Source organism: Maylandia zebra, linkage group LG2 (assembly GCF_041146795.1).
Source record: "Maylandia zebra isolate NMK-2024a linkage group LG2, Mzebra_GT3a, whole genome shotgun sequence".
Classification (NCBI taxonomy): domain Eukaryota; kingdom Metazoa; phylum Chordata; class Actinopteri; order Cichliformes; family Cichlidae; genus Maylandia; species Maylandia zebra.
The window spans coordinates 43,834,148-43,861,745 of NC_135168.1; the positions used below are offsets into that span (position 1 = coordinate 43,834,148).

At 41.9% G+C, this 27,598-nt stretch overlaps 2 protein-coding genes across 7 annotated transcripts in view; one reads left to right on the forward strand and one right to left on the reverse strand.

Moving 5' to 3' along the window:
• flrt1b (fibronectin leucine rich transmembrane protein 1b) overlaps positions 1-27,586 on the forward strand; it is a 37,607-nt gene extending 10,021 nt beyond the window's left edge. For 3 of the 4 annotated variants that reach the window (XM_076874737.1, XM_076874729.1, XM_076874733.1), the window contains exons 2-3: positions 18,605-19,700; positions 22,415-27,586. In XM_076874737.1, coding sequence (XP_076730852.1) covers positions 22,430-24,631 — 2,202 coding nt within the window. In that variant the 5' untranslated portion in view covers positions 18,605-19,700; positions 22,415-22,429 and the 3' untranslated portion in view covers positions 24,632-27,586. Of the gene's footprint in view, positions 1-582; positions 6,539-18,604; positions 19,701-22,414 lie in introns of those variants that run through there. The other variant, XM_076874741.1, reaches the window with a different exon arrangement.
• The window catches only part of macrod1 (mono-ADP ribosylhydrolase 1), a 147,492-nt gene that overhangs the window by 85,206 nt on the left and 34,688 nt on the right, over positions 1-27,598 (reverse strand). The gene's annotated exons all lie outside the window — the stretch shown is intronic.

Below are 27,598 nucleotides of genomic sequence, written 5' to 3' on the forward strand. Positions count from 1 at the left end.
ATTCACATCACCTGTCAGCAGTTTAAAAGCTTATGTAATGGTACAGTCTGTGGGACTAAAACATGCACTTTCTTTAACTAATAAAAAGACAAACCCAACAGAAGAGTGTTGTCTGCTATATATGGCCTTCCACATATACCTGCACATTAGTGTTTTGTAGTCACACCACATGTGTGGGAAATACTGCACTTGTAGCCAGATTTAGAGTTTAACCCGCCCCCGAAACAATGATTTCATAACCCTGCCCTGAACAGCTTTACAGAGACTCAGACTGAGACAGCACCCAGGATAATTTACTGATGATTACGGCACATTTTATCTTCTCTTAACACGAGGAGGAGAACACAAAGCTCATTTAGATGTAAACAGTCAAACTGATGATGACAAAAATCTATAACTCTGATCTGAGCTCCTTCTTTAGAAGTCAGAATAACCAATCGTACTGTACAGATCCCTCATGTTGTTCATGCCAGAAGCACATATGTGCAAATATTTGTCCCAGGCTAACAAAAAAAACAAAAACAAAACAGCGTTGATTAGAAAAAGCTGCTAATTGAAAAACCACATGCATTAATCAGGTATTAACTTGTTATCTGCATCACCTTAATCAAATCCAATTCCTTGTTTTTAAGAGTTTTGATTATAAAAGATAATATCCACATAAAAGAAAATCTAGAGAGCGAGTTCCATTTTGGAAATGTTGTCGTCTTTCAGCTATACAATGCTCATGCAGCGCTTCGAATCTTGTGTATGGGTTGAACGTTGATGCTTCGAAACATCAAAGAGTCCCAAACTGACTCAGATTCTTGAAGTTCATTACATAAAGATGAGATATGCTGTTTAGAGTTCAACTGGGCTAAAAGAGCTTTATTTGAACATAAATACGTGCGCTTCCTGACTCATGGTAGCATGACTAAAGTCACTGTAGTAAACAACTGAGCGCAAAACGAATGACAGCAGCAGAAACTCTGTCGTGTATAATGTGCTAACTTACCTCGAACAGAAGCATCAAGGCTCCAGTTAATTTTAATCAAGCAACATCTCTAATAAAGTTTATTCAAAACAGATAGATCAGTGTTGACAAAAAGTAAGGCGGTGTTGATGTATATTAGAATTTTGTCTTGATGGTAAATTTAACTCTGCTGTTGGTTGGTTTGTGTTCATCTGCCAGCAGGATTATGCAAAAACTGCCAGGCTGATTTTCATGAAAGTGCAGAGGTGTAGCAAAAGCCCATTACAGATAACGTTCTGTAAATTTGCCAGATAAATCAATAACATTTGAGTGCCCGTCTAGTTTAATTTGTTTAATGATGAGATGCCATATTATTTAGATTTTCATCATGTTTGTGTTAGTCTTTGATTGGCTTCAGTCTTTCAGTCAGCGTTTTGATCGAGGTGCTCTTTGAGTTTCTTTGTTTGTGATGCTTTCCTGAAAATTGTGCCGAGCTGTGACCTCAAAACTTCAAAAAGTACAGACTGTACTGAACTGTAGCACTGTTTACACCTGGTGATGATAAGCATGCTCACTATTTGCCTGAACTGAGATCAAATCTAAGCTATCACAACAAAACCAGGAGCTGGCGGTAGAACTACTCAGCTAGTACAACGTAAACTTTCAACTAGCTGGTTATATGTTTTCCCTTAAAGGCCTAGATTAGTTATTTTACCATTCACAGCGTGGCTAAAATTTTAATTTCACCTCCCTCTTCTGCTTTCCCTTTTATCACTTAGTCAAAAAATAATGTTTCAGTACAGCAGACAGGATTTAACGGCATGTGAATCAAATCTGATGACAGATTGTGGGCTGTTTAGACACCGCACCAATCACATGTGATCAAATTACACACACACACATATAGAGAGAGGGTTAATGAAGTAAACACTGCTTTCTACATACACCAGGAAGGTCAGGAACTAGATATGTTGGTTTCAAGACACATGTTGTTCCAAGATATATCCATTTATTCTCTATGCAAGCTATTGTAGGAGGCTATGTGGCCCTGAAACAATCCAGTAATGCAATGTTTTGGCTGAAACCGTCTTGGAAAGGCATAATAAATACAAATCCCAGATAACCTGAAATAAATACTGTATGTCTCACTGAAACGCCAGATAAGAACAGCAGTGCATTGGATGCATTACACACGGGAAGGTTTTGACAATTTGTGATGCTTTCAGACAAACGTACACGCACAAAAACACAGTGGCCTTGCATTATTCTCTGTTATATTGCATTATGTGCATGTGTGTGTCTGAGTATGTGCGTCAGTCTATTTGTTGGAGCAGAGGAAGAGTGTGGGAGATGCAGGCGGGTCAGAGAGCGTAGGAGTCACGCAGAGGGAAGTTCAGAGATGAGCTTTTGTTTGAGCAGCAGAGATGACTTCAGAGCGTCCGCACTGTTCTCATACCTAGCTTTACACCAGCCAAAGGCGCCCCCAGAAATACTGGCACCTGTGATTAAACGGCAGAATGAGCTGAGTAACAGCAGAAAACAAGAAATAAGCTACGTTCTGTTCCATTAAAATTCTCATTTATGCATAAAGAGACTGTGAACAGACGTGACAGGAATGCACCAATGAACCCTGGCTGTTTATTAAAAAGTAAAAATTTCACTGATGTTTTATTTAAGGAACATATGGAAGACTGTGAGAAGCTGTTTGACAAAGGGTGTCAATAAATGGAGCCGTGCCTTCTTTTTTTAATGAGAGTTTTCAGACATGCAGTCTAAACTTTGGCTTTCGTTAACAATAACCTCTGACATGGAAGAGAAAATGACTCATTTTTAAAAAATATGGGCAATTTGTTTTACGCACACCTACGTATAGTTTATATTACACTAGCTGACGTCTAACAGTCTGAAGTCACACAATACTGAAAATCAGCTATCATATATAATGAGGCAAGGCAAGTTTATAATGTATATTTAGCACCTTTCAAACACTACAGTCATTCAAGGTGCCTTATGAGACAAAATTAAAATGAAAAATAAAAGAAGAGATGGAGTAACACCAAAATAATCAAATTAATAATGATGATGGTACAGCAATCTGGTTAGTTAAAAGCAGTGTTCATCTTGATTTAGTTTTAATCATAATTTAAATTATTAGATCATTTTAGGTTATTATAGACTAAATGTAAAATTTTCAAATCTAAAGATTCAGCAGACTAAAAGTTAAAAGTGTGAAAGTTTATCTTGTTTTTACTACAATGCAAAATGCGTCCATATGTCTCCTCTTCTCTTCCACCTAGCGCTGACATTTTGTCGCGTCATTATGAGAAACAGGGAGTGTGGGAGCTAGCCCTACCATCAGATCAAATGTGCCCTTCTGACCTTACTGGACAAGGAGATTACTTCTGATTGGATCACGTGCAAACTCGTCCCGCCTTTCTACACAACCTATTCAGTTCTCATTGGATCTCGTCTCTCCAGAACATTTTCATATTGTTTTTATTTATTGAAGAACGCGTCCAATACATTTCATCACAGTTTCTGTCCTTGTGAATTAGATGATGACTAAAATATAAACTAATTATTCTTCGACAAAATTAACACTGGAGTAAAGTAGTCCTGGATAAAGCTGTTTTATCTTCTTTTTAAAAATAGCTAGTGTTGGAGATGATGTGACCTCAGTGGGTAGTTGGTTCCAGCGTTGAGCAGCATAGAGGCAAAACACCTTATCGCCCTGTTTAGGTTCAGATCTGTGAACCTTCTAGGTGACTGGGATCTTGCAGATCTTAGAGACCAACTTTGTGTCCATTAAACTCTCAGATATAGATTTAGAGCCCTAGCCGTCTAGTGATTTATAAACGATTGGCGATATTTTGAATTCAGTTCTGTATTTTACTGAAAGCCAATGCAGGAAACTGAGATTTGGGAGTGATACACTTCCAGAAGCCCCATTCTGAACTAACCGACCAAATTCTAACAATTCAGCCACTCAAACCAGCAAATATCCAGCCATTTAACCTGCATAATTACTGAAGCAATTAATTGATTATCACAGTAATTATGCCAATAATTTTCTGTGGGTCGCCTAATCAACAAATTAGCCAAAAAGGTTTCACCTCTGCTGTTTTTACTGCGTTAAACACCTCCAGAATTACCATTAGCAGTAGCACCTCATGCTGAAGAAAACCACAGATGAACTGTTGTGATTAAGCGTGTTTACTGGAGGTTAATGGGAGGTAATTAGAAAGTATCACACTGCATCACTGTGAGCTGAAGTTTCTGACAAATTGTGGTTGTTACCGTGTCAAAAATCATTGTAGAAAGAAAATGTTTGTAAAGAAAATAAGCCCAGTGGTGAAGGAAACGCAAAGACCAAAGATGTGATCGTCTGGATGAGGAGTTCAGTCGAGGCAAAGAGGGATTTTTTTTTGATCCTTCTCGGATCAAAGGCTCTGAAAGCTAATGGAGAGGGACAGGTATGAAAGTATTAATGAATAAATCAGGAACCTACGGCCAGGGTTTAGTGATTACTTTGGGTATCAAGAGCCATTCATCGTCCCATTTCTGAACATGGGATTTTTCATGATGGGTGACATCCTCCATTTTTTTCCCCCTCTGTGAGTCTTTCTTTGTGTGTGTTGCAAATTACTCAAAACACGTAACAATATGTGACATCAATGAGAATCTAAAATGATTTTTTTTTTTTTTTAAAAAAGGAATACCTCACACGAACCCAAAATGTGTAAAGGTACGAGTGTTACAAAAGCTCAATGTTGTCTACGTTTTCCACTTTCGTATTAGTTGCACCACAGTTTGCATCTGTTGCAACAGTCTGAGTGCTCTGCCTGCAGCAGAAATTAGTGTTGCAATGACATGTGGTGCATGTAATTTACTTGGAACTTAAAAAAAATAAAAAGATTAAAAAAATAAAAGCTTAATTTTCGATTTTGAGATTTGCACCAGCTGTGTTTTTTTGCTGGCAGGTTTGTCCCGAGGTTTCTCGTTGCTTAATGGCAAACAGTAAGTGTTCTAAAATAAAAGTGAGTTTGTAGGAAACATCTGATTTCTATCCTTTACATGCTTGCTTGCATAAATTGCCCTTATTTAGTGATGTTTTTGCCTCCATTTTATTGGTGAATGACTTTATGACCAGTTTTCCAGAAAGAGCAGAGATTGGTTGCGTTATAACACAAGGTGCACAAGGCCTTATATGTCTAATTGCCTATGGCAGAAAAGAGTTATAGTCAAACTGTGCTACACTCTTTGAAATCATCAGTCATGATGCCTAGTAATGTTCAGAAAGTGCTCCTCTTTCTGCAAAGCAAGACAAGATGGTGCATGAGCGTAAGGACAAGTGGCAGGAATACGTGCTCGACCTGATGAATAGAATGCCAATAGATCTCTTAGGTATGCATGGGTTGCACTAGACTTTGAGCTTGAATAAGAATTGATAATTACCCTATAGCTTCTCTGGAGTGTACTCATTGTCTGTTTACAATTAGAAACAAAGATAAACACAGCGAAAACAGAACGACAGACAGCTGGCAGACTCTAAGTGCTTTCAGCTCAGCCTCTTTACTCAGCAACAGCGCCTTTTCACATGCAAGTTGGGGGGATTTTTTGGTCCTCTTTTTAAGAAGTTTAGCTCCCTTTTTTCCCCTTCCCTAGAATAATAATGAAATGGAGAGTGACAGGAAGTAATATAAAACACTGGTGGGCAAAATGTAGGAAAGGTTGTCAGCTGGATTTGAGCTTTAGCCCGCCACCAGGAGGCCACATGTACATCACATATTAGTGGATTAAAAATGACTTGCTTTGTCCGACACACACACACACACACACACACACACACACACACACACACACACACACACACACACACACACACACACACACACACACACACAGGACTCCGGGGATTCTCCTCCAAAGGCATAAGTGCCAAGTTCAATCTAGCGAGAGTAATAGTGACCTATCTAAGAGTGCCTTCTGGTGGAGTGTGTGAGAGGGTGTGCGGCCCTTAAATTACCCATCTGTAGGTGTTTCCTGTGCATGCCTCATTCTGAGCGAGACACAGACAGGAAGAGATTGAGAGAGAGACGGAAAACCCCTCAATCATATTTAATGGCACAATTTATCCACGTACTGTCACAAGACGATGTGTGTGTATGCAGGGCTGCATTTTGTGTTTTGCTGAGAGTCGGGGTATATCATAGCATCTCCTGGCACATTATACTGCAGGCAGATGGGTGTGCAGTTTCTCTGAGCGTATAAATTTGATGCATTCCTCCTGTGCTGATAGAGAACAGTGTTAGGCCAGCGTAACAGGCCGGTATTAAAGCTGTTTATGTTTCATTCAGGCACCAGCCAGGTCGCATCGTCCACTGCCGACGTGACGGAGGCCTCGGTCTAAATATGTTTTTAGGAATATTTTTGCTTTATTGCAGATGGCTGAGCAGAGAAATCACTCCAACATGGCGTGGGAGGATGTTACTCATAGCTTCAAGGGTGTCAGTCTGTAAAAACCTGCAATGAAACCTGCCTCACCCTTCCTTAAGGAGCTGCCAACCCACCTAAAAGCCTTCATCTGTGAGGTTTTCACTGGCTTTTCTGTGTATCGCCGTCTAATTACAGTTATGGAAGGCTTCTGTCCTGTGAATCATTTGAAATCTGAGTTTTCACTTTGCTGTTAAAAATGATCAAATTTTAATTGAAAGGCTAGGACTTTGGGGATAGGAGCAACTTCAGTCAGGGAATAAGAAAACTCATCATTAAGGCTGCGTATCTGTCTAACCCTAATTGGAGGTAGAGCGGGTGGGTGAATTAGCTGGGCTCAAGCTCACAGCGATGTGAATATATTGCAAGGACCCAAGGCCGCAGCCCTCAGAGAGCCCCTAGAGAGATAATACAGTTTATTTACCGCTTATGCATAAAAATCTGTGTGCTGTCTTTGTAGCCCCATAGTGTGAGGTCTGGCTGCTTTAATTATTAGCTGCTGTGTTTAAAATGAACCCGCCAGCGTTTTCATTATTCGCACCATATTTATGCAAAACACCTTCACTCTGGGTGTCGTGTGAGAGTTTGTGTGTGTGTTTTTGTGCGTGTGTGTGTTAACCAATCTTCTTCACGTCTCTCATCTCCACTGCTGTCGTCCCTTTGCAGCTCCCCTCCTAGACTCTCTAGTCCATCGCGACCCAACTTCTCCTCCTCCTCTTCTTCTTCTTCTTCTTCTTTTCCCCTCTTCAGCAGCGCTCTCTCTCAAAGTCTTGTTTACTGCCTCCTCTGCCGTTCATTCTCTCTTTGGATACCGGCTTCCTTCAGGGCGAAAACTCTATAGTTCACTTTGTCTCCCTGTCCGCCTCCATCGACGCTCCCCCTCTTCCATCTTTCCTCTTTATCCTCTTCCTTTCATTCCTTTTTTTTTCATCTTTTCTCTCCCTCTCAACAGAAGGTTTTGGGACCCATCTATTGAAATTTCCCATTTGCACTGCTTGCCTCTCAGTAGCTTATCACCGCTGGAGTTTTGTCCTTTTTGCTCAGAAGAAGCAGAGGAGGAGTCGTACAGGGAAGGAAAGAATGCACAGCAAGAAACATTTTAACCACACACAGACAGACACAGACGGCAAAGGATTGAATTTAGAAAGTTTGTCTTCGATTTTCACGCTTTACTAACATCCCACCTAATAAACCATCAATAACCTGGCCTGAAATGAATAGACCTGCACATGAAAGGTAGGGCTGACCCATATTAAAGACATCAATGCTGATAGAATGAGATTTATTTCACTAATCATAATGCAACCAAAGATCCTATAATGAAATTCGGATGTAGTTCCTTTATTGTACTAACAAAATCACCCCAACAAAATTATTAGCTTTATTTTCACAAGTATGACAGCTCCCACGTCTACTGCAACAACAGCAGACACTTCTTTAGAGACACCAGGGTAGCTGTGGCCCTTTAGTACCCCCTGGACTCAGTGCAGACAACTCACCTCGCCAATATCACGGACACTTGGCAGATGGATGCTGCTGGCTTTATTAAAAAAAATTACACAACATTTCCTCTATGTAAGAATTGCAGACATGTAGCTATAATTGATAGCTGATTCATAAACAAAAGTGAAGTAAAATAATGAACTAAAAATGTAATTAAGTTAAGTTGTGAGTAAACAATACTCGGCTACTCAGGCGATACGTTGCCAGATTAGTTTAGATTTATAGCCCTTAAATCGATACGAGATTAATTATGTGTACAGACTATTGTTAAGATTTTTAAAAAAAAACTTAAACCTCTTAAATTTTGTTGTCAATAACATCATTGTCGGTCTTTGAAATTTTAAATCTGTCAGGGGGGGAAAAAAAAAGAAAAATCTGTTGGGCAAGTTGCTGGTCTGTTAGGGCCGTTAATGATGTTTCCATTAATCGTGTTCACTGGTGAGGCGAACTGAAGCCTCATTGATGAGTATTTTCTATTTCCACTCAGTATTTTCACATTAAAGTGCTAATAAAAGTGCACGAAAACACCTGCTGAGTTTTTTTTTTAAATTGTGAAGAAAATTCAGTCTATTCCACCTGCTCCCAAACCCAGTGACAGCACAACCCTAACCCCTAACCCCTAACCCTGAAATAAATATCATTTATCCAGTTTGCCACAAACTTTTTTTTTTTTTTAACCTTTGTTGAAGGCAGACAACAGGGTTACCTGCAGCATGCACGGGTCAGCAGCATTTACTCCCTTAAAGCTTTAGTTATTGGATCATTTTTGAGATTTAAAGGATCAATACAATAAAAAAAAAACTACTGATACATTAAATGCTATATTATTATAGATTAAGCTAGCATATATTTATATAAATGTTAAGTAATTAAGGTGGCTTTTGTTTCTGAGCCAGTAAGATCCTCATCTTCCAGTGACGCTGGAGAAAAAAATATGTTAGTGTATGTTGTACCTTACATATGGTGTTTTAAGATAACTTAAATACTTTTTTTTTTAAATGGCTAAATTTCAACTTTAATTAGTATCAACAAATGTGATGGGGCATACAAAACGTATACACCACCAAGGCATACACCAAGACAGTCAAGCAGTTATGCAAAGATCCAACGTTTATTATCTTGCCTTGTAAATTTCTGTCCAAACTATATTCTGAAGGATAAACTGGAAATAACGCACCATTTCGGCCACATATCCTCTCAGGCGTGAGGGGATAGCCCCCGCTCAGCACAGCCACACACGACTGAGGTTGGACCAGTCCAGACAGCCAGCATAATTTGTCCCCTTAATGATGCTGGTGGCTTTTCCATCTTTGGCCTGTGGCGATAACGATGTGACGATCGTGATTGATCGGTGGAGTTTTCATCATTTATGAAACTCCTACAAATGGCAAGTTATCCATTTGCATCACTACTAAACCACGATAACTCAAAGATCACACTCAATTTATCGTCTGTAAATAAAAAACAAAGATAGATCAACTTAAATCTGGGGGTTTTTGTTTGTTTTTTTCAAAGTTAATCTAGAGGTGTTGAAACTTTAGCAGAAAACTGCTTCATTTACATAACAATAACTTTACCCATCTGTTGTAATAAAGTAATAATGCAAAAAGTTTAGTTTTACTTAACAAAGAGAGAAAATCTAAGATAAAGAAAGAAAGGGAGAGACCAAAAAAAATGTAGAAACATGTAAATAGCAAACAGTAGGAGAAGGTGTTAAAGGGGATGAATGTCAGAGAAAAAAAACTGTTTGAAAACCTTTTAAATAATCTACAGATGCTCCTTAACACCTTCCAGCATCCTGAAGCAGTCAGCCAAGTGTATAAGCAAATTCAGAGCTAATTGACCTCAACACTATTCTGAGTGAGAGGAGAGAGATGGAGGGAAGCAGGCGGAGACAGAAACACTGTGGTATGTACTGCCTTGAAGAGTAAGTGGGAGGTAGTGTTGTCACAGTGCATAATGGTGCTGCTTTCGTTATCACTGGCAACGAGGAGAAAAGAATAGAGAGCTGATGCGTTTGTGTGTCAGCGAGAAAGTCAGTCCACAGGCCAAAAGAGCAAGAAGAGAGACTGAGAGGGTGACGGTGTCGACGTTCGTTTCAGAAAGTGTGGAAAAGATCTGGAGAACTTTGTGTGTCTGTGTGTTTCAGAGGCATCCATTTTAGGGGAGCAGCTGGGTGGTGCGTAAACCACCCAAGCACTGATCTGCTTTAAGAAGCTGATCTTACCCAGTCACTGTGTTAAACACATTTGTCTTGACATTTATCAGAAGTGTGACATTTTTTCCCCTTCTCCATGTGTGCAACAACAAACGTGTTGGAATTTTCAGAGCACTGCTTCACATTCCTGCAGTTATGCAGTGAGGGATTCAGTCCTCAGCTTGAAATGGCCAAAACAAAAAGCAGCACAAAGAAAGACTGACATTTCACCGATTTCATTTTGCAACAACAGAAGAAGAAACAAAGAAAATATAAGTTTTGTTACACAAGAGAAATCAAATATGTAAGCAATAAAATTGAGATTTTCATTATTGTCACGCATAAACTCTTGTATCACAGCGCTAAACTACTGCACTTGGATCTCTGTACAAACATTTTGTTCCATTTCTGAGTGAATGAAACAAGTCAATTTCATGTTATTGCTGAACCTTCTGAATTTTAGTTACATTTTGTACCTCATATCTGGAAAATGTCCTAAAAAGCTCCAGTCTGTGACTCAGTCTCACTAAAGTAAAAGAGAGGATGGTAACTTCCTGCCTTTAGAGGAAAATCTGTAATTGTCGGGTGACTGCGTCAGATTTTCTTTGCTGTCGGAAACCAATTGCAAATCGCTGCGGCAGCCACTTTTGATCACAAGGTGTTTGCACAGGTCGCTAAACAATCACAGTCCAACTTAGACTCTCAGACAGACCATCACCATCTGTACATGTTTATTATGGTTTTATCTAACTGAAAGTTGTAAATATTGCTTGTGCATTACTAATGTAAAAGCCCAACAAGGGACAAGTGCTGGAAATTAGTAGCAGACTTAAATTCGATGTGCAGCACAGCAGTTTTATGTGCTCTGTTCTGGAATTACGTTAAACTGCATTTTCCCTTTCAAATAAATACATTGAACTGAACTGATCCAGTACATTGCAGTCAATCCGAGTTCAATGAAAGTATCTGCCACACATATCTACAGGAGGCTCGACTCAGTGGGTTGCCAGCTAGTTGTATTCTGGTTGTATTCCTGCATAAAAGGAAGGTTACTGAGCGCCTAGTTAATTTTGCAGCTAAACCGTCGTCCTGCAGCAGCTAGGTCACTATTTGTGGAGCAATTTCTGAATTTCCGGTAGTTAATATGAAATTTAATATCTGACAATAACACATTTGCAACACTGACGGCAACAGATTTGCCATATTTGCTGTATTAATAACAGCTAATCACCATATTATCACAAACAGATTCCACGTAATTGTTTGTGACCCCATTCGATCTCAGACTGGAGACTGACTCAGAGATTTTAAGTTCATTGTACACGGTCACAATCATTTCTGTCATGTTGTGGTCTCTAACCACTATTTTCCCCAAGTGTGACTGCAGCATTAGGCAATGCAAGTCCACATTTCATCTATTCAGACTAGGGATGCCCACCAAGCTTTGCATCAAGCCAGTAATGGACTTCCAATATTACCAGGGGAGGCTTTTTTCTTTTATTTCTAAATTTCTTTTTTTAGATGAATTTGGGAGAAGGAGGAGGTAGATTGGAATCATTCCAATGTCAATAAACGATCCTCATTATTACAAATACAATACTATTGGAGGTAACGCTTTTTAAAATAAAGAGTGCTTTCCCTCAATAGAAGCGCATACATTGCCATGTAATCCTCAGCAAATGCACTAATTATTTGCAGTTTTAAAGATGTTCTTCTTCAGTACAAACAAATGGGCTTTGGGCTGAGAGCCGCAGGCAGTTTAAGGAGGTCAGGAAGCATTGAGGGGCAGACCAACACTGTATTGGTTTTCTTTTCTTTTTTAAGGAAAGTGTTGTCAAAAGGATAATATTTCAAAAATAACTCCAGCCTCAACTGCTTGCCCTTTGTGCTCACTGCAACTAATCGATGAGAAGTCCGTGTAGAAATTAGCAGCAAAAATAGAGCCAACCCCAAGTGTGTGCATTACAACCAACTGTCAAAGTAACGCCAGATCAGAAAAAATATACTGTATTGAGCCTTTCCCTCCCTTTAGATGTTTGCTGATTATTCCTGCTTTGTCGCTTCCCTCATCTCTCTCCCTCTCCGCCCCTCCCTCTCATGCTAAATGGAAGCTGTGTGTTGCTGCGTTAGAAAGCTAGTCACATCCCTCTCGCTCTTCTTTTTAGCTCCTCTTAGAGTCTCTCCCTCTCTCTCCCCCTCTATCTTTTTCATTTCCCACCTCTACCTTTCTCTCTGTCTATCCTTGACACGCTCTCTGTCTTTTTCTTTCCCGCTCAGCTCCCTCCAGCCTTCGTTCTGTCCACGTCGACACCCTCGACTGATTCTGCCGGAGTCATGGCCTTCGGAGCCTGACAAGAATTCAGCGCCTGTGTTTGTGCAAAGTGTGTGTGCGCGTTTGCGTGCGGGGGTGTATCTGTGTCTTCAAGCATCGATGAAATATGAGCTGTTAAATATGAATGCTGGGTTGTGTTCTGATGCCATACAGTCATGTCACTCATGCATGGAGTAGTTGTAAAAAACGTGCGTGTGCATAAACACTTACACGCTGCATTCATTGTGTATGACAAGTAACTGCGGAGCTTCTGTGGTATTACTCTGCATCACATTTGCTATCCATTTGTCTGATACTTGCCACACAAACACACACACAGAGGCAGGGCCTGGATTCAGGCTTCACTGACTTTAAACCTTGCACAGGCTGACAGTAATTTCTGCCTCCAAATTACATTCCAATGGCTTCATAAATCTGCTGCCTCCTCCTCTGCCTCTTTCTCTTTCCCCCATCTTCCTGCTTCTCTATCTTCCCCTCTTCTCTGCCGTCCCTGCTCTCTTTCTCCCTTTTACTCCAGCCTCACTTCATTTTTTTTTCCCTGTATAAACCTATACCCTCCTCACCTCCCTCTCCGCCTCTATTTCACCATCTCTCATTCTCCTCCCCCTCCTATCACTTGTTTTCTCGTTTCCCCACACTCCTTCTCACTGGCGCTGGCTCAGTAAATGAGAAACGGGGAGGCAGAGATGGGGAGGTTACGTGTGTGGGGTAGTTAAACAGTCACACACTCACACACATAAATCCATACAGATGCATACACACAGCTAACACAGACGTACACGCTCACGCGTGTGCTCACATGGGCACGCCGAGAGAACTCAGTATGTAAATACTCATGTGCGCAAGCACACAACCGCAGTCAAAACATCATAAACAGCACATTACCCTTTGATTGAAAGACGAGCAGTTGTGTTGCCATATATTTGCCGTGTCTCTAAATTGACTTGGGTGTGCGCACACGCATTTAAATGCACACACATGTGGACACGGTTTTAATGAGAGTGTTCATTTTACTGATAGCGCCTCTAGGTGAAATAATTGCCAGTGTTGGGCCCTGATGGCTAGTCCAAGTGTTCTCAGGCCAGTTGTCTTTATTGGCCATGGCGGGCCGCAAACACACCCCTCATCTCCCCAACTGCCGCTTTAACGGCTGCTCTGCTGCAGCCAGCGCACGCTTGCAATGAATACATGGCCTTAATATGCATAAGCACACAATGTAGACACCAAGTTACGCATTAATACTAAAACACACACATACACGCGCGCCCAGGCGGAGGCCAGCAGAGAACAATAGGCCGTCTGACAATGGGGCTCAGAGGAATTCTCTTTTCCATATTAATATTCAGCAGAGTGGATATGGAGAGAGTGTGTGTCAGCAGGGACACATGCTCATCAACCTCGCTAACACTGGGGTTAGACAGCCACATGATTACAAAGTACTCAGACTTTGGTCCCCAGCCCCGCAACTATTAATCCCTAACTCCTACTTCCTCACTTCCTCTGTCCTAGCTCACTCCGGCGCACAGAGCGAGCAAACTGCCAAGTATCACAGCTGTCACTTTTCTTTGCTTTCCATTTTCCCAATTATTCTGATCAGCCTGATGGAGCAAAGGGTGGATGGAAATGGAGATTTGATATCGTCAATTTCCTGCCACCCCCACTACAGTGTGTCAGATTTGTGACAGTGCAGCTAGAAGGTCATCTGGAGGAGGATTTGGAAAAGGTTTTGAGGTTGTTGTTGTTTTTTTTTGATCATGCTACTTAGCCTCAATGTCACCATTTCCTCTTTGCGAACCTCATGTCAGTACAAATGAATATGCCAGCAAAAACAGCTGTAGTACCACTCGTTATAGCTTCCAACCGCAAATCGTACAAGGTGACCACTAACAATGCACATGCGAATGCTCTGGCTGTATTCATGCACATATGTTACCACCATCTGTACATCTGTAGTCACACGAATCATTTTACTGTTCATCTGTACACTTTACTTTAACATAAAAGTATCCACAACGTAAAAAGATTTGTTTTGTTGTAGTCTTCAGTCGCTCTGAGCTCAGATGTGGATGCAGTATCTGTACAGAATCACACTTATTGGTTTATGCAGTTTTATTATCTCTAGCCTTCTTTATAAGCCTCTGCACCAAACAAAGAAAAATAAAACACTAATATCTGCTTATTACTACACAAAGGAAAGAGGAGTGAGAGCGTCTGAACAGCACAGATGCCACAGTGAAAGTCACATACTGTTGCCTGCCTGTAGGCTACACAGTTGTTGTAGACTGGCTCACAAGAGCTGAGTGACTTCTGTCCCCCTGAGGAACGAGATGTTCTCTCCGGTCTCTGTTATGCAAAAAGACAAAAAAAAAAAATCGAGTACAACAGAAAAAACATGGAGTGAAGGGTCAGTCAGAAATGTTTTTGACCTCAGCACACGATATGGATTACTGCTTTCTTTTTAACTGCTTCTTTGTTTCAGTGACAGTGTGACATGTTATGTAAAGAGGATGACATAACATTAGAAGAAATAATATTACGATAGCAGACATCAGTTTGCTTTCTATATATAACCTTTCTACAGGCGAAAAGCTGATGAAATAAAGCGTAATTGTAAATTTAGTAAACTGCAACCTAAAACCTATATTAACACAGCGCCACCCTCTTAACCTACAAACTTCTGGTGTACAAGGGGTAGCTAGTTAGAAGAAAAATAGCTAAAAGGGAAAGAATGTAAGCTGCACCACAGCTTAGCACAAGATAATTTGGGCTTTCTTGACCTCTCAGTAGAGTCCCAGAATGAAAATATGGAACTGGAAATGAGCATATCAGATATGGTTTGAAGTGTTTTATCCAACAAATGGTCCTAAACTCAAAATCTGCTATCAGTTAAGATTAAGAAAAGATAATAATTGTTCCCCCTTTGCAAGCTATAACCCCCACCTTGTTTTAAATTAACTTTTTGACTAATCAGCTAAGGCATGTTTCATCCAGAGACTAGTTGTAGACCACCTGGCAACTACCAGTTGCTAGGGAAAAACAAATGCTCCCAGAATAGTTGCAAGTAGTTGCTGGCAGTCATTCTAAAATCTACTGCCAAATCCTAGTCTCCAGGGTCACCAGTCAGTGACCCCATGATAACCGCCATCAACAACAGAAAAATGTGCATTCATCAACTGATTGGAGAGTGGTTGCAGACCAAGAAGAAAAGCGATATGCAAACCTGACACTAGACACCTTCACCTTCAAAGAAAACGCAGTCCCTTTTGAAACATGATGGTTATTTCAGTAAGGTAGAACTTGTTATTTGACGTTCGCTTACTTGTTTTCATCAGACCTTTTCAACCTTCACTATCACTCGAAGAGTAGTTTTCATTTTTCCATTTTCATTGCCTGATATTGAAGGTCTGATCCCACCTCATATCATTCAATGACTTAACAGTGAAACAGCTGACCTCTCTTTTCTATCATACTTTTATATTCTACCACTAATTAGTGCATTTCTAGAAAATGTTTACATCAGAGGAATGAAACCACATGAAAGAGGAAATAAACGAAAACACTTGAACTTCTTTATCATTGTGACTCCATGTCAAAGTGTGTCCATTCGTGTTTTGTGTAACATCTTTCTACAAGGTTATTTTTAGACGGATTTCCTTTGAAAAGTGCTGCAATTTCCCTAATGTTCTCAAGCAGTTATGACTAACAAAAGTCATTACCTTGGTGAAACTTTCTCTAATCTTCCTCAAAACTCTGACAAACAGCCGTTTTCATACTCTGCCAAATGACTAGCATGTACTTTGCCTCCAAGCTCCTTGCTCTGATAGATGCTCCTTATGTCTGCTGTCCTCCCATCACACTCCCACTAGTTAGGCTTGCTTCCATCAAAAAAAGTTTTAAGGACAGCCTTGACATCACACAGATAGAGCTTCACATATTGATGTCTAATGACCAATGGCAGTGAGCTGTGGAGATGCTGCTGATGCTCAATAGTCACTTCTTGTCCAGTGCAGGCAGACGTTTTGCCTGCAGTATGCAAAGATTAGTGCAGAGTCTAAGAGTAGTTGGCTCAGAAATTATAGCTAAGTAAAGCGACTAGCTTTAAAATGACAGTTCACGTTATTAAAGGTGACATCTGCTGTTAATACGTGACTGATGACATCCAATTAGTGTTTATTTTTGTAGCTACTTTAAAGTCCAAAAATGCAAACTGTTAGACCTTAACAAATTACAAATGAACTGAATAACAATGAGTACCGCACCAAGTCCTTGCTTAGACCATTATCTCATTTCTCCTTAATGCCAATAACAAAGTCGACACATTTGGCAAAAACACTGCCTCTTTATCATTCTGCCCCACGTCGCTTGATTTTCATTATGCGAGTTAGCCACAGTCTGCACATATGAATAAGTTTACTAGGCATCAACTGGATATCAATCTGAAGACGTCCTATAAAAAGGATCATTTATCTCGCCAAACACCTCACTGAACTGCACATCCAGTTTCCATCTGTGGAACCAGTTACATCACATGGGAAACAAAAACCTGTACACCATCGCCCTGAGTGCACAGCTTTTAACAGCCCTCGAGGATGTACAGGAGTACAGACATAAGCCTGTTGACCAAGTTCTTCTCAGCTGCAGCGCGTGTCCTTTGAAAATGAAAATGAGGACGCCTTTATTTGTCTCTATTTGTGTTTAAGCAAACTGGATGATAATTTCCCAGTTGGCGATGTAGTCTACTTACTTTGGGATGAAGTGAAGAGGCGAATGTGAGCAGCAGAGCAGTTAATGGCCTTGATGAATTTGTCTCTGTACACTCAGTATGCCTGATGAAAACCTTATATCTCTAAAACCAGTGTTCACTGGGGGTTTGATTCTGCACATAAGATACAGGCACTTAGTGCGTGATGGTTAATAAAAGCTCAAAAGATTTGTCTGAAGAGAAAAACACAAAAAAAAACAGATATAAAATATGGAGTTACCTTAATGGGAGGTTTGTGTCTACTGGGAGCACAGTGCTGTGCATATGCAGTGGTGACCTTCAGGAAGTATTTTCACGAGGTACTTAATTTTAAGAGGTATAACCATTCAGATGGGGATAATTATTTAGCCTGTACCTTTTAGGATTCCGTATTGTGCCAACATTAAGACTCAACAGCACATGGTGGCATCATTTACACAAAACAGGTGTAACAAATGAAGATATATTAGAAGATGTTTCATTTACGGCACATTAAGCATTAAGCCAATATTTAAAATATTCTTTTTGTGGAAATATAATAAACTCTATGATCATTACCACAACAGATTTATGAGAACAATTCCCCTTTATTAACCAGAATCCATTTCTTTAAATTAGTTTAAGGTTGGTGATTTTAAACTGGCCATATGTCTAAGTGTGAATGGTTTTCTGTCTCTCTGTGTCCTGTGATAGAGTGGTTATTACCCCACCTCTCACCCAAAAACAGCTGTGACAAGCTCCAGTGGTTAAGAAAATGAAGCTTTTAACATCGCTTAAAATAAGAGTAAAAACTACAAGCCGACTCAAACTTAAGAGGCTTTCGTTAAAATGTAGATACACGAATGACTTAAAGTGACTCGCTTGGCCCCAAAGCCAATGACATAATGTATTTTATGCAGCTTCTAAGACACGTTACTTCAGAAGACTCAGTCTTAATTCTTGGCACATCTTGAAATATTTTAGCATAACTTCTACAAGTGTCACCATCATCATTATCACGCGGCTCACTTATTTTGATTAAGCTGTATTTATGCAGCTACATTTGTTGCGCATGCATTTGCATGTTACATTTTGAAACAAAAGGCTTGTAGACAGCACTGTCCATCCATCCATCTTTTGAAGCGATCTTCCATCAAAATCTGTGCCACGTCTCTCTGGCTCTCTATTATAATGTCTCTGGTTCCATTAGCATCATACAGTAATCCAAAATTTGTAAAGAGTGTCGTGAACTGAATCAGTGACCTTTAATCCTCCTTGTTGTGCACTCTCTTTTCACGTCTGATGTGTTACAAATGGCCCATTGTATCAGACAGATTTTACCTCGTTGCTCAAATGCATCTCCAAATGAAGCCTCTAATACTACTCTTGCCTGCTGTCTCTTTTCAGGTCGGCGCTCACTAACACTCAGCCAGCTGTCCTGCTGAAGTCGACACCAGTGAAGTCTACCTTCAGGATACAAAGGCTGTCCATTTCCACCAACTCTTCACACTGAGCCAGCCCATCACAGCACTCCTTAAAGCGGACGGTATACAATACATGCTGTCATCTGGCTTTGCTGAAGATGATCTGTGTGAACTGAGAAGGAAGTGATCAAACATTTAACAGAGGAGAGAGTGCTTGAAACTGAGGGAGAAGGAGAAAGGAGCTTTTCCCTTGAATCCTGCTCATACAGTCGGCACTCTTACTGAGGCCAGCCTGTCCATCACTGCCTTAAAAAGTGCTCATTACTATCACTGAACCGTGAAGTGCATGTTGTAATAATTGTTATAGTACAGCTCTAATAACAGATCAAGGACACTTTGTTGGATTTTTCCGAGCTGTGAAAAGCGTACTTATTCTCATTTTCCTCACGCCGATCATCTATTAAAACCACTACCTGTCTATTTGTGCCGCTCGGTACAGTACTATTTTTGCATGACCCACTGCCTGCATGAGTAACCAGGGTCGCTTTTGACTTCGAAGAAGGACCCTTGAGCCCACAACCATCTTCTGACTGTCTGCCCAACTGTAGCATTTGAGTGTGGGGGGGGTGGCTGTTTCAGATTTAGGCCTCTGGACACTTGCTGAAGATGACTTGAGTTGGCAGGCCTAAAAGCCCCTTACCAAGAGAGAGAGAATTTGACAGCAGGACACACACACACACACACACACACACACACACACACACACACACACACAAAGAAGACACAAATGTGGATGCCGAGGCGGCTTTGAGCCATGCTGGTGTTGCTACTTGTGGAGCCCTGGAGTACAGGCTATCATCATCCCTATCATCATTCACCCAAGCTGAGGAAGATTCAACGGCCCGAAGGAAAGAGGCTACACTTCTGAACGATTCGAAGGAGACTGAAATTGTGCTAACACGCAGAGATCCACAGCAACATCCTCAATAACCCATATAAACACTAATACTCCCCTCCACAAATCCTTGATAGAGAAAAACAAGGCTGCGGCGGGCGTGAAAGGCACAGACACTGAACAGGTGAGCAAGCCCTTGGCAATCACATCCTGGGTCGATCAGACCTTTCACACACACACGCACGCACGTACACTTCATTCATCACAGTGAGGAACACTACACTTACATCTTGCTTTGAGCTACAGGATAGGAAGGAAGACACTAGAAAACACACACCAGCTCTGTGCTCCTTTACTTCAGAACATGATTAAAATGTTTGTGGGAAGTGGGGGGTCAAAAACAAAAAAAACACAAGGGAGCGGAAAGGGAATGCCGAGGCAAGAATGCCGAGGGAGTAAGAAAGAGACGGGAGTGGTGGAGGAGGAAGAGATTTGGGGGAGAGGTGCATCTAAATGAAAAACAGAAACTAAGTTGCAGTGGAGGAGAGGACAGGAGAGGAAGCGGAGAGCCAATTGATCCAATCTCAGTGTGCAGGAATCAACGGACGACTGAAGAGGAAACGATAAAAGAGGATTAGAGAGATAGAAACAGGGGAGGAGAGGAGGAGGATGACTGCACGGACACTTCTGTAAACAAACCTGAAAGTAGATATAATGAAAGATTATCAAGGGGAGGTGGGCGGATTGGAGAGGTACACGGCGTGATAAAGATGCAGCGAGAGAGAGAGAGAGCAAGAGGATGGACGAGGGAGGGGAGAGAGACGAGAGAAAAATCAGGATCATTAAAAGAACGTGTCGATGGGAAACCTTGGCATGTGGGCAAGAAACACACATGCCAGCTTGTGCCAAGAGGATGTTTATGAAAGGGAAGCAGGGATAGTGTGGCACTGAAACATATGCTAGTTGATATTCATAGAGCATCCCAATATGGTCTCAGCTCGTACCTTGACAGCCCCTCTTGTGTGTATGTGTACCTCTTTCTTTCTTTTTCTGTCTCTCACATGCCGGGGAAAGAAATAGTCAGATTCGAGCTAAAAATACTATTAAGAAAAGAGAAAAATCAAGTCTGGGTCCACGTCGAATTAGGTGGCACACACTCTTTTTCACCCTGACATATCAAATGCTGCCGGTGTCGAGCTGAGACAGGAGCTAGTTGTTGTTGATACAGATCTTTCTCTCATATATAAACGCACACATGCATCAGAGGCACACACACAAGCATGTACAGGTACACAAATGCGGCTATTTTTACATCCATCTCACAGAATAGAAAAAAATGACACCAAACCAATATTTGGAGCCATTATTCTTTTTCCAGCTGATAGTGACTTCAGTCTTCACTGCCAGGAACTCATTTCCCCCTCTCTCCTCCTCCTCCTGACTGTCCTACTGTCCATCTGTCTCCTCGCCTCCACCCCTCCCTCCTTGCCTCTCAACTATTGTTGCCATCTCTCGTTTGCTTTGCATGGATTTTGACTGCAGCCAAGGGGCAATTTTACATGTAGCACAGAGTTCACATACAAACACACACGCACAAACATGCATGTGCAGAAGGGGCGGAGAAAGGGGGGGGGAAAAAAAACTTGCCTTTAGAGGATTTGTTTATCAAATGTGCTGTCAAATCATGTCAGGCATTTCACATCAGGGCACATTTTCCAGCCTCGGGCTACTTAAAAGAAAGGATTCAAACACGAGGACGCCACAATGCAATTTCCACAACTTTCACCACTGTATATTTTTCATATTCTAAATATAGTGAGCCGTGAATGTGCACATACGGAGATCATTTTATCTGAATTGTAAATTCATGTTATTGATGTTGGTGTCAAGGATTTGCAAGGAGACAAATCATAAAACATCGACCAAGGAACCTATTAATGTTGCAGAAAAATGCTTCTCTGTAAAACATCTCACTAAAACATTTCTGGGGATTTCAGGACCACTTTCCTGAATAATTTATAGAAATTTCACGAACAATAACAACTGAGTGAAACCATGCATTATACATGTCAGCTTGTACTGAGACTTCTGTATGTGAATGCTTTGTGCTCAGTACATTTGTTTATTTGTGTGAGCAAATTTCTCAGTGTGTGTTTTGGTCACGACCTCTGATAGATAAATTGTGTTTCTGAGTATACAATATGAAACCTAAATTTCTCTGCTTTTCTTCTATATTCTCTTCAGTTTTATCATATATATTTATTAGGGGTAGATATAGGGCAATAACAACAAGTTTAGTAGTTCTGCTACTCTCTGAGCCATCAACTGGACTGTGGGCAATTAATCTGATTTCCTCCTCCCCGATCTCGCCTCCATTTTAGTTTCATGTCACTCACTCCATTTCAGTTAATCTCTGTGGAAGAAAAAAAAAACTCCTCTTCACTTATTTTCCCTTCCTTCAAATGTCACTGTCCAATCTTCTCCATTTCTGTCGTCCCTTTGCTTTCTCCGATTCTCGTAATCCTCTTCGTCCAGTCAATCCACCCCTCATCACACTCTGTCTCTAAATGTGCGTTTGTCTTTTGCTTGGTCGCCCTGACCCATATAATAGTGGGCAGCTTCTTATAAGTGCATCTGATGATTCAATCCCCAAATCTTTTGCACTTTAGAGATTTAAAGAGACTCTACTTTTATCAGCAGGTAGAAAACACAGCACTTTGGTCGAGTAATTTTGGAGATAGACCCCACAGCGAAACTCTATCTCGCTCTGTCTCGTCCTTCTTTTTTGCTTCCCTATTTGAATATAATGAATTTTTTTTTCTCCATTCATTTTAGAATCATTGGGTTTCAGTGTCTGTACTTTGTTTTGATCCAGTTTTCCATTTTCTCTCCTATCAGGAGCTGTGCGCCACCATGGCAGCTGAGAGTGTTGCAGAACTCCGCGATTGGCTCTTCCTGCTCCTCCTGTGCCTCACCTTATTGGCTGAGGTGCTGGAACTGGCGGCAGCGGCAATTGCCATGGAGACGGGAGAGGGAGACGAGGGCATAGTTTGCCCCTCGGTTTGCCGCTGCGACGAGGGTTTTGTCTACTGCAATGACCGTGGCCTCAGCATTATTCCTCCGCTGCCGTTAACGGCTGCCATCCTGTACTTACAGAGCAACCGCCTGAGTAACGCCGGGCTGCCACCGTCGCTGGAACGCAGCACTTCCATACGAGTGATTTACCTGTATGCCAACCAGTTGGATGAATTTCCTATACACCTCCCGCCTTCATTACGGGAGCTCCATTTGCAGGATAATAATATACGAACGTTACCGCGGTCGGCTCTTGCCAAGTTACCATTACTAGAACGTTTACACCTGGATGATAACTCGATATCCACCGTTAGCATCCAGGACCGAGCCTTTTCTGGGACCCCACGGCTTCGACTGCTGTTTCTGTCTCGGAACCACCTGTCAAGCATCCCCGCAGGCCTGCCAACATCCTTGGAAGAGTTGCGACTGGATGACAACAGAATCAGCACCATCCCTACTCATGCCTTCCGTGGGCTCTCCTCTCTGAGACGCTTGGTCCTGGACGGGAACCTGCTGGCCAACACACGCATAGCAGATGACACCTTTTCTCGTCTTTCCAACCTGACTGAGCTTTCACTGGTCAGGAACGCTCTGCAGTCTCCACCTGCCAACCTGCCTTCAGCTCACCTTGTGCGACTCCATTTGCAAGACAATGGTATGACCCACATCTCGAGGGGGGCGCTAGATGGGATGCGGCGGCTGCAGAGGCTGGACCTGTCGGGGAATAATCTCACCACTCTGCCCCGGGGACTTTTTAAGGACACAGAAAGCCTGGAGCTGCTACTGCTGCGAGGAAACCCCTGGTACTGCGGCTGCAACCTTCGCTGGCTCCATGCCTGGCTGCACGGTCGGGGGGCGGCGGTTACAGTTAGGGGTCTAACCTGTCAGGGGCCTGAGCCTGTAAGGGGTCAGGCCCTTAGAGACCTAACTTCTCTGATGGAGCAGTGTGAAGGTCCCCCTCCTGTTCCTAATACTGGAATAGGGATGAACCCAGCAGACAAAGATGGAGGAGATGAAGATGGTGTTGGAGGGGGTCAAGCAGTGGCTTCAGTCCCCCATGGCAGCACCACCACTACCTCTCTGCTCATCCCCACACAGGGTTCTCTTTTCACCCTGCGAGCTAAGCGGCCAGGCCTAGTTATGCCTCTGCCCCCAGGTGAAGGAGGGCACGTATCTGGAGAGGCACTGGAGCTGACTGTAAAACCTCTCTCTTCAGACAGCGTGCTGGTGAGTTGGCTTTGTCCAGAGCCGGCACCCTCCTTCCGCCTGTCGTGGCTGAGGCTGGGCAGCAGTGCAGCTCTCGGTTCAATAACAGAGACTTTGGTACCTGGAGAAAGGAGGCAGTATCTTCTAACCCAGCTCACCCCACGCTCCCATTACCTCATCTGCCTGCTGCCATTACGACAGGAAACTTCCTTTGGGAGCCCCAGCATGGGTTCGTCTCGAGCTGTCAGCACGGACACGGACAGTAAAGACTCAGCCCCGGCCTGTGCACAGATAGAGACTGGAGATGCTCTGGCACACTCAGGAGAAGAGGGCTCAGATAAAAAGGGACGAGACTCAGAATTAACAGCCCTGCCACTGGCTGGGATTATTGGGGGTGCCACAGCATTAGTGAGCCTTCTGTTAATCTTTGGCATCTTCTGCTGGTATGGACAGAGATCAGGTTACATATCCGGGGACTCGGGCTCATACAACAGGGGCCGGGGAGGAAAACATTATGATGACTATGTAGAGTCAGGCACCAAGAAAGACACTTCCATCTTAGAGATCAGGGCCCCTCCTGCAGGGTTTCAGATGACAGCTATGGCCCATCAGCCTGTTCAGCCTAAGCTGGAGGATGTCACTTACATCCACACCATTTTCCCCTCCTCCTCCTCCTCTTCCTCCCAAGCTAACGGGACCTACCGGAGCAGTCACGGAGCTGGCAGCCTAAATGGCACCATCCTCAGCCAAACCAGCCACCATCGTGTTACATATGGCACCAACCGTGGCTACAGAGAGGGTGGCATCCCTGACATAGATTATGCCTACACGTGATGATACAGGGACGCACTCCCTGAGCCACGAAAGCCCTGTTGGCTAGTGGTTATTTTGTCCTTGGTTTCCAAAGTACCCTCTGTGCCTCTGCTGGTTCAATTCTGATTGGTTTGTTAAGTAGAGAATTTCTGCTATGTTAATTGGACAATTGCTAGAGTGACAGAAGTGTAAGTCCTACTATACTCTTCTACTGTATAAATACAATTTATAGTAGGCCCTTCTTTCAGCGCTTCTTATAAATGGTTACAGTTTCTCTTTTGGATATCTCAGTGTCTTTCAAACCTACTGTTCTTCTCAGCTAATGATAATACACAGTAAATTATTTGAGGTTGATATACTAGGCTTAGCTGATTTAGAAGGAGATATATTTATAATATGGGGAAAAGGCACTTGATGTGTATAGAGATAGGTCTCAAATCTTCCAACCAACTGTAAGCTTTGTGCTGTATAGATAAAAGGGATGACAGAGGAAGAAATCAATGGTTGTTATAACCCACAGATGACAATGCATCATGGTTGACATGAAAAGATGTGTTCCAAGCCCCTTCCTTTCCTCTGGTTTATTCCCCTCCTTTTTAATTTTTTCCTCCTTTCCGCCTCTTTTTTTTTTTTTTTTTCCTTCAGCTGAGGCTCTTTCCTTTTATTTCTCTTGTGTCTTTTGTGGTGCTGTGAGCAGAGGACGACTTTGTTCTCGCCAAGGGAGCTGACAGCAGTGATAACAGTTCTGACAGAGACGAGAGACACAAACCACAGCACGAGGAGACTAATGAGAGTGAGAGAGAGAGCATGTGTTTGGGTGGGGGTGATGGATGGATGGATGGATAGATGGATGGATGGAGAAAACATCAAAGGAGATGAGGAAAAAAAGAGGGTGCGGAGCTGTGTTGGGGGGAATGTAGACGCAGAGAGAGGTGTGTTGGCTTCAGGCAAAGAGCGAGGACAGAAAAGGGGAGCTAAGTGGAAAAAAGGGCGTGTGACAAATGCAGCAGCAGGAGGTAAAAAAGCACACAAAGAGGAAAAAAGGTGGGGGATCAAGAAGGGAGTGGGTGGTTAAAGAAGAGGGTTGACAACTGGAATAATGTGACATCATAGTCCAAAAAAGAAGAGAAAAAAAAAGAATGAAGTTTTTGCCCACAGTGTACCCACTGCACTCAGCACATGCCGAGTGATAACAGAGTGCATGCTTCCTTCAAGGACTGTTTTCAGGTGCCTGTGATCATTGAAATTCAAAGATGAATTTAACATTTCTCGGTAGTTACCTTTCACCTCGTGTATCTTTTTTTTAAAATAAACAGCACATTTCAGGATTTTAAAAACATCGGTAGGACAACAACAAGGACAAGAAGCACGGCGAGACAATCTGAGTAAAAAATACACTGATTGCCAAGACCACAGGACAACAGACAAGCCTGACAAGAACGACTATTATTGTAAAAAAAAAAAAAAAAAGGAAGAAAAAAAACTTCATCTTGGAATTTCAGCACTGCATGTACCCAGTTTTTATTGTGGTCTGGTGTCATTATTAAATTATCTTTGCAAATGAAGTGAAAGAATCCTAATCACACATCTTATTATAGTAACCCATTATCTTCTAGAGGATGGCTAAACCTTCTTAATTAAAAATAAGTTTTAGCAGCTGACACTTTTTTTGGTGGAAGTTGGAACGGCACTGGTCTGATTACTCTTTGTTAAAATCCACTCTTAACAAATCTATTCGACTACAGCGGGGGGAAAATATTTTTCTCTGTGTTTATTTAAAAAGAGAGTAAGAATGATTTGTATATAAAGACCTCTATTAGTGGCTTACAATATATTGATTGACTACAGCAAAAATACCAGACAGGAATCAGGAATCAGTTAAAAACACCTGACCAAACTGTAAAACTCCCAAAATTAAAAATTTTAATATTTTATCCCTCTGTGTAAACAAATGCCAAATGTTTCCCTGTTGCAGCTTCCCAATTTTAAGTATTTGCAGTTTTTCTCAGTCTTATTACTCAGTAAATTGAAAATCTTTATCTCTTTTTACTGTTAGTTAAATGAACCAAGCAGTTCAAAGACATTACCCCAGGGTGCAGGAATCTAAGACAGACGTTTTTCCACAATTGCCTCACGTTGTATGGACCAGATGATTCAAGTGGACCTATTCTGCTCATTTCCGGCCTCATATTTTTATTCTTCGAGCACCAGAGTTGCTTTGCATGAATTACAATCCAAAATTACCGTCATTTATCTCGGTGCAGCCCCTCAGTTCACCCACTGTCTGAGATGAGCCACTTCAGCTCCCTTTCCTGTGCCCCTCAGAGGGTTTGAACAGCAGACTGGTGGGAGTGCTGTGCTCACAACTAGAGCTGTGTGCCTGTGATGACCATATTATAGAGATCGCCTCGTATTTGATATGAACAGATCAAAGAGTAGAAACAAAAAAAATAACAGAGCAATTTGAAGTTAGTTTTTTTAAGGCCCACGTTTGAAATAGGGAAGCGCATAATAGGTCCTCTTTAATCAGTTAATTTAGATCAACAATGAAATTGTGGCCTTTCCTCTTACACTGTCATATACAAAGGCAATTCATTTACTTGTATTATAATAAAGATTAGCTGAATTGGAGAAACTAAAACAACTAGTATAATCACACCTGATCTAGTGCATTCTGGGAGGTGAAACGTATAAGTTGACTCAGGTCGTGTGGTTTTATAGGCCTTAGCACAGCATAGACACTATGTTCTGGTGACTGGGATCACAGCCTGACCGCTACACTGTGCAATTCAACTCAAAGACAACCACAGGGAAACGAGCGACCCCCTGCTTTCTGACCGCCTCTCACTGACCACACTAATGTACTTTAAGGCAGGAGGAACATCAAAGAAGACGCTAATAAAATACAGCCAGAGATTAACAGGAAGAGGAAGAGGAGAAGGTAGAGAGAGAAAAATAAAGGGGGAGAGTGGAGAGGGGTGATTTAGA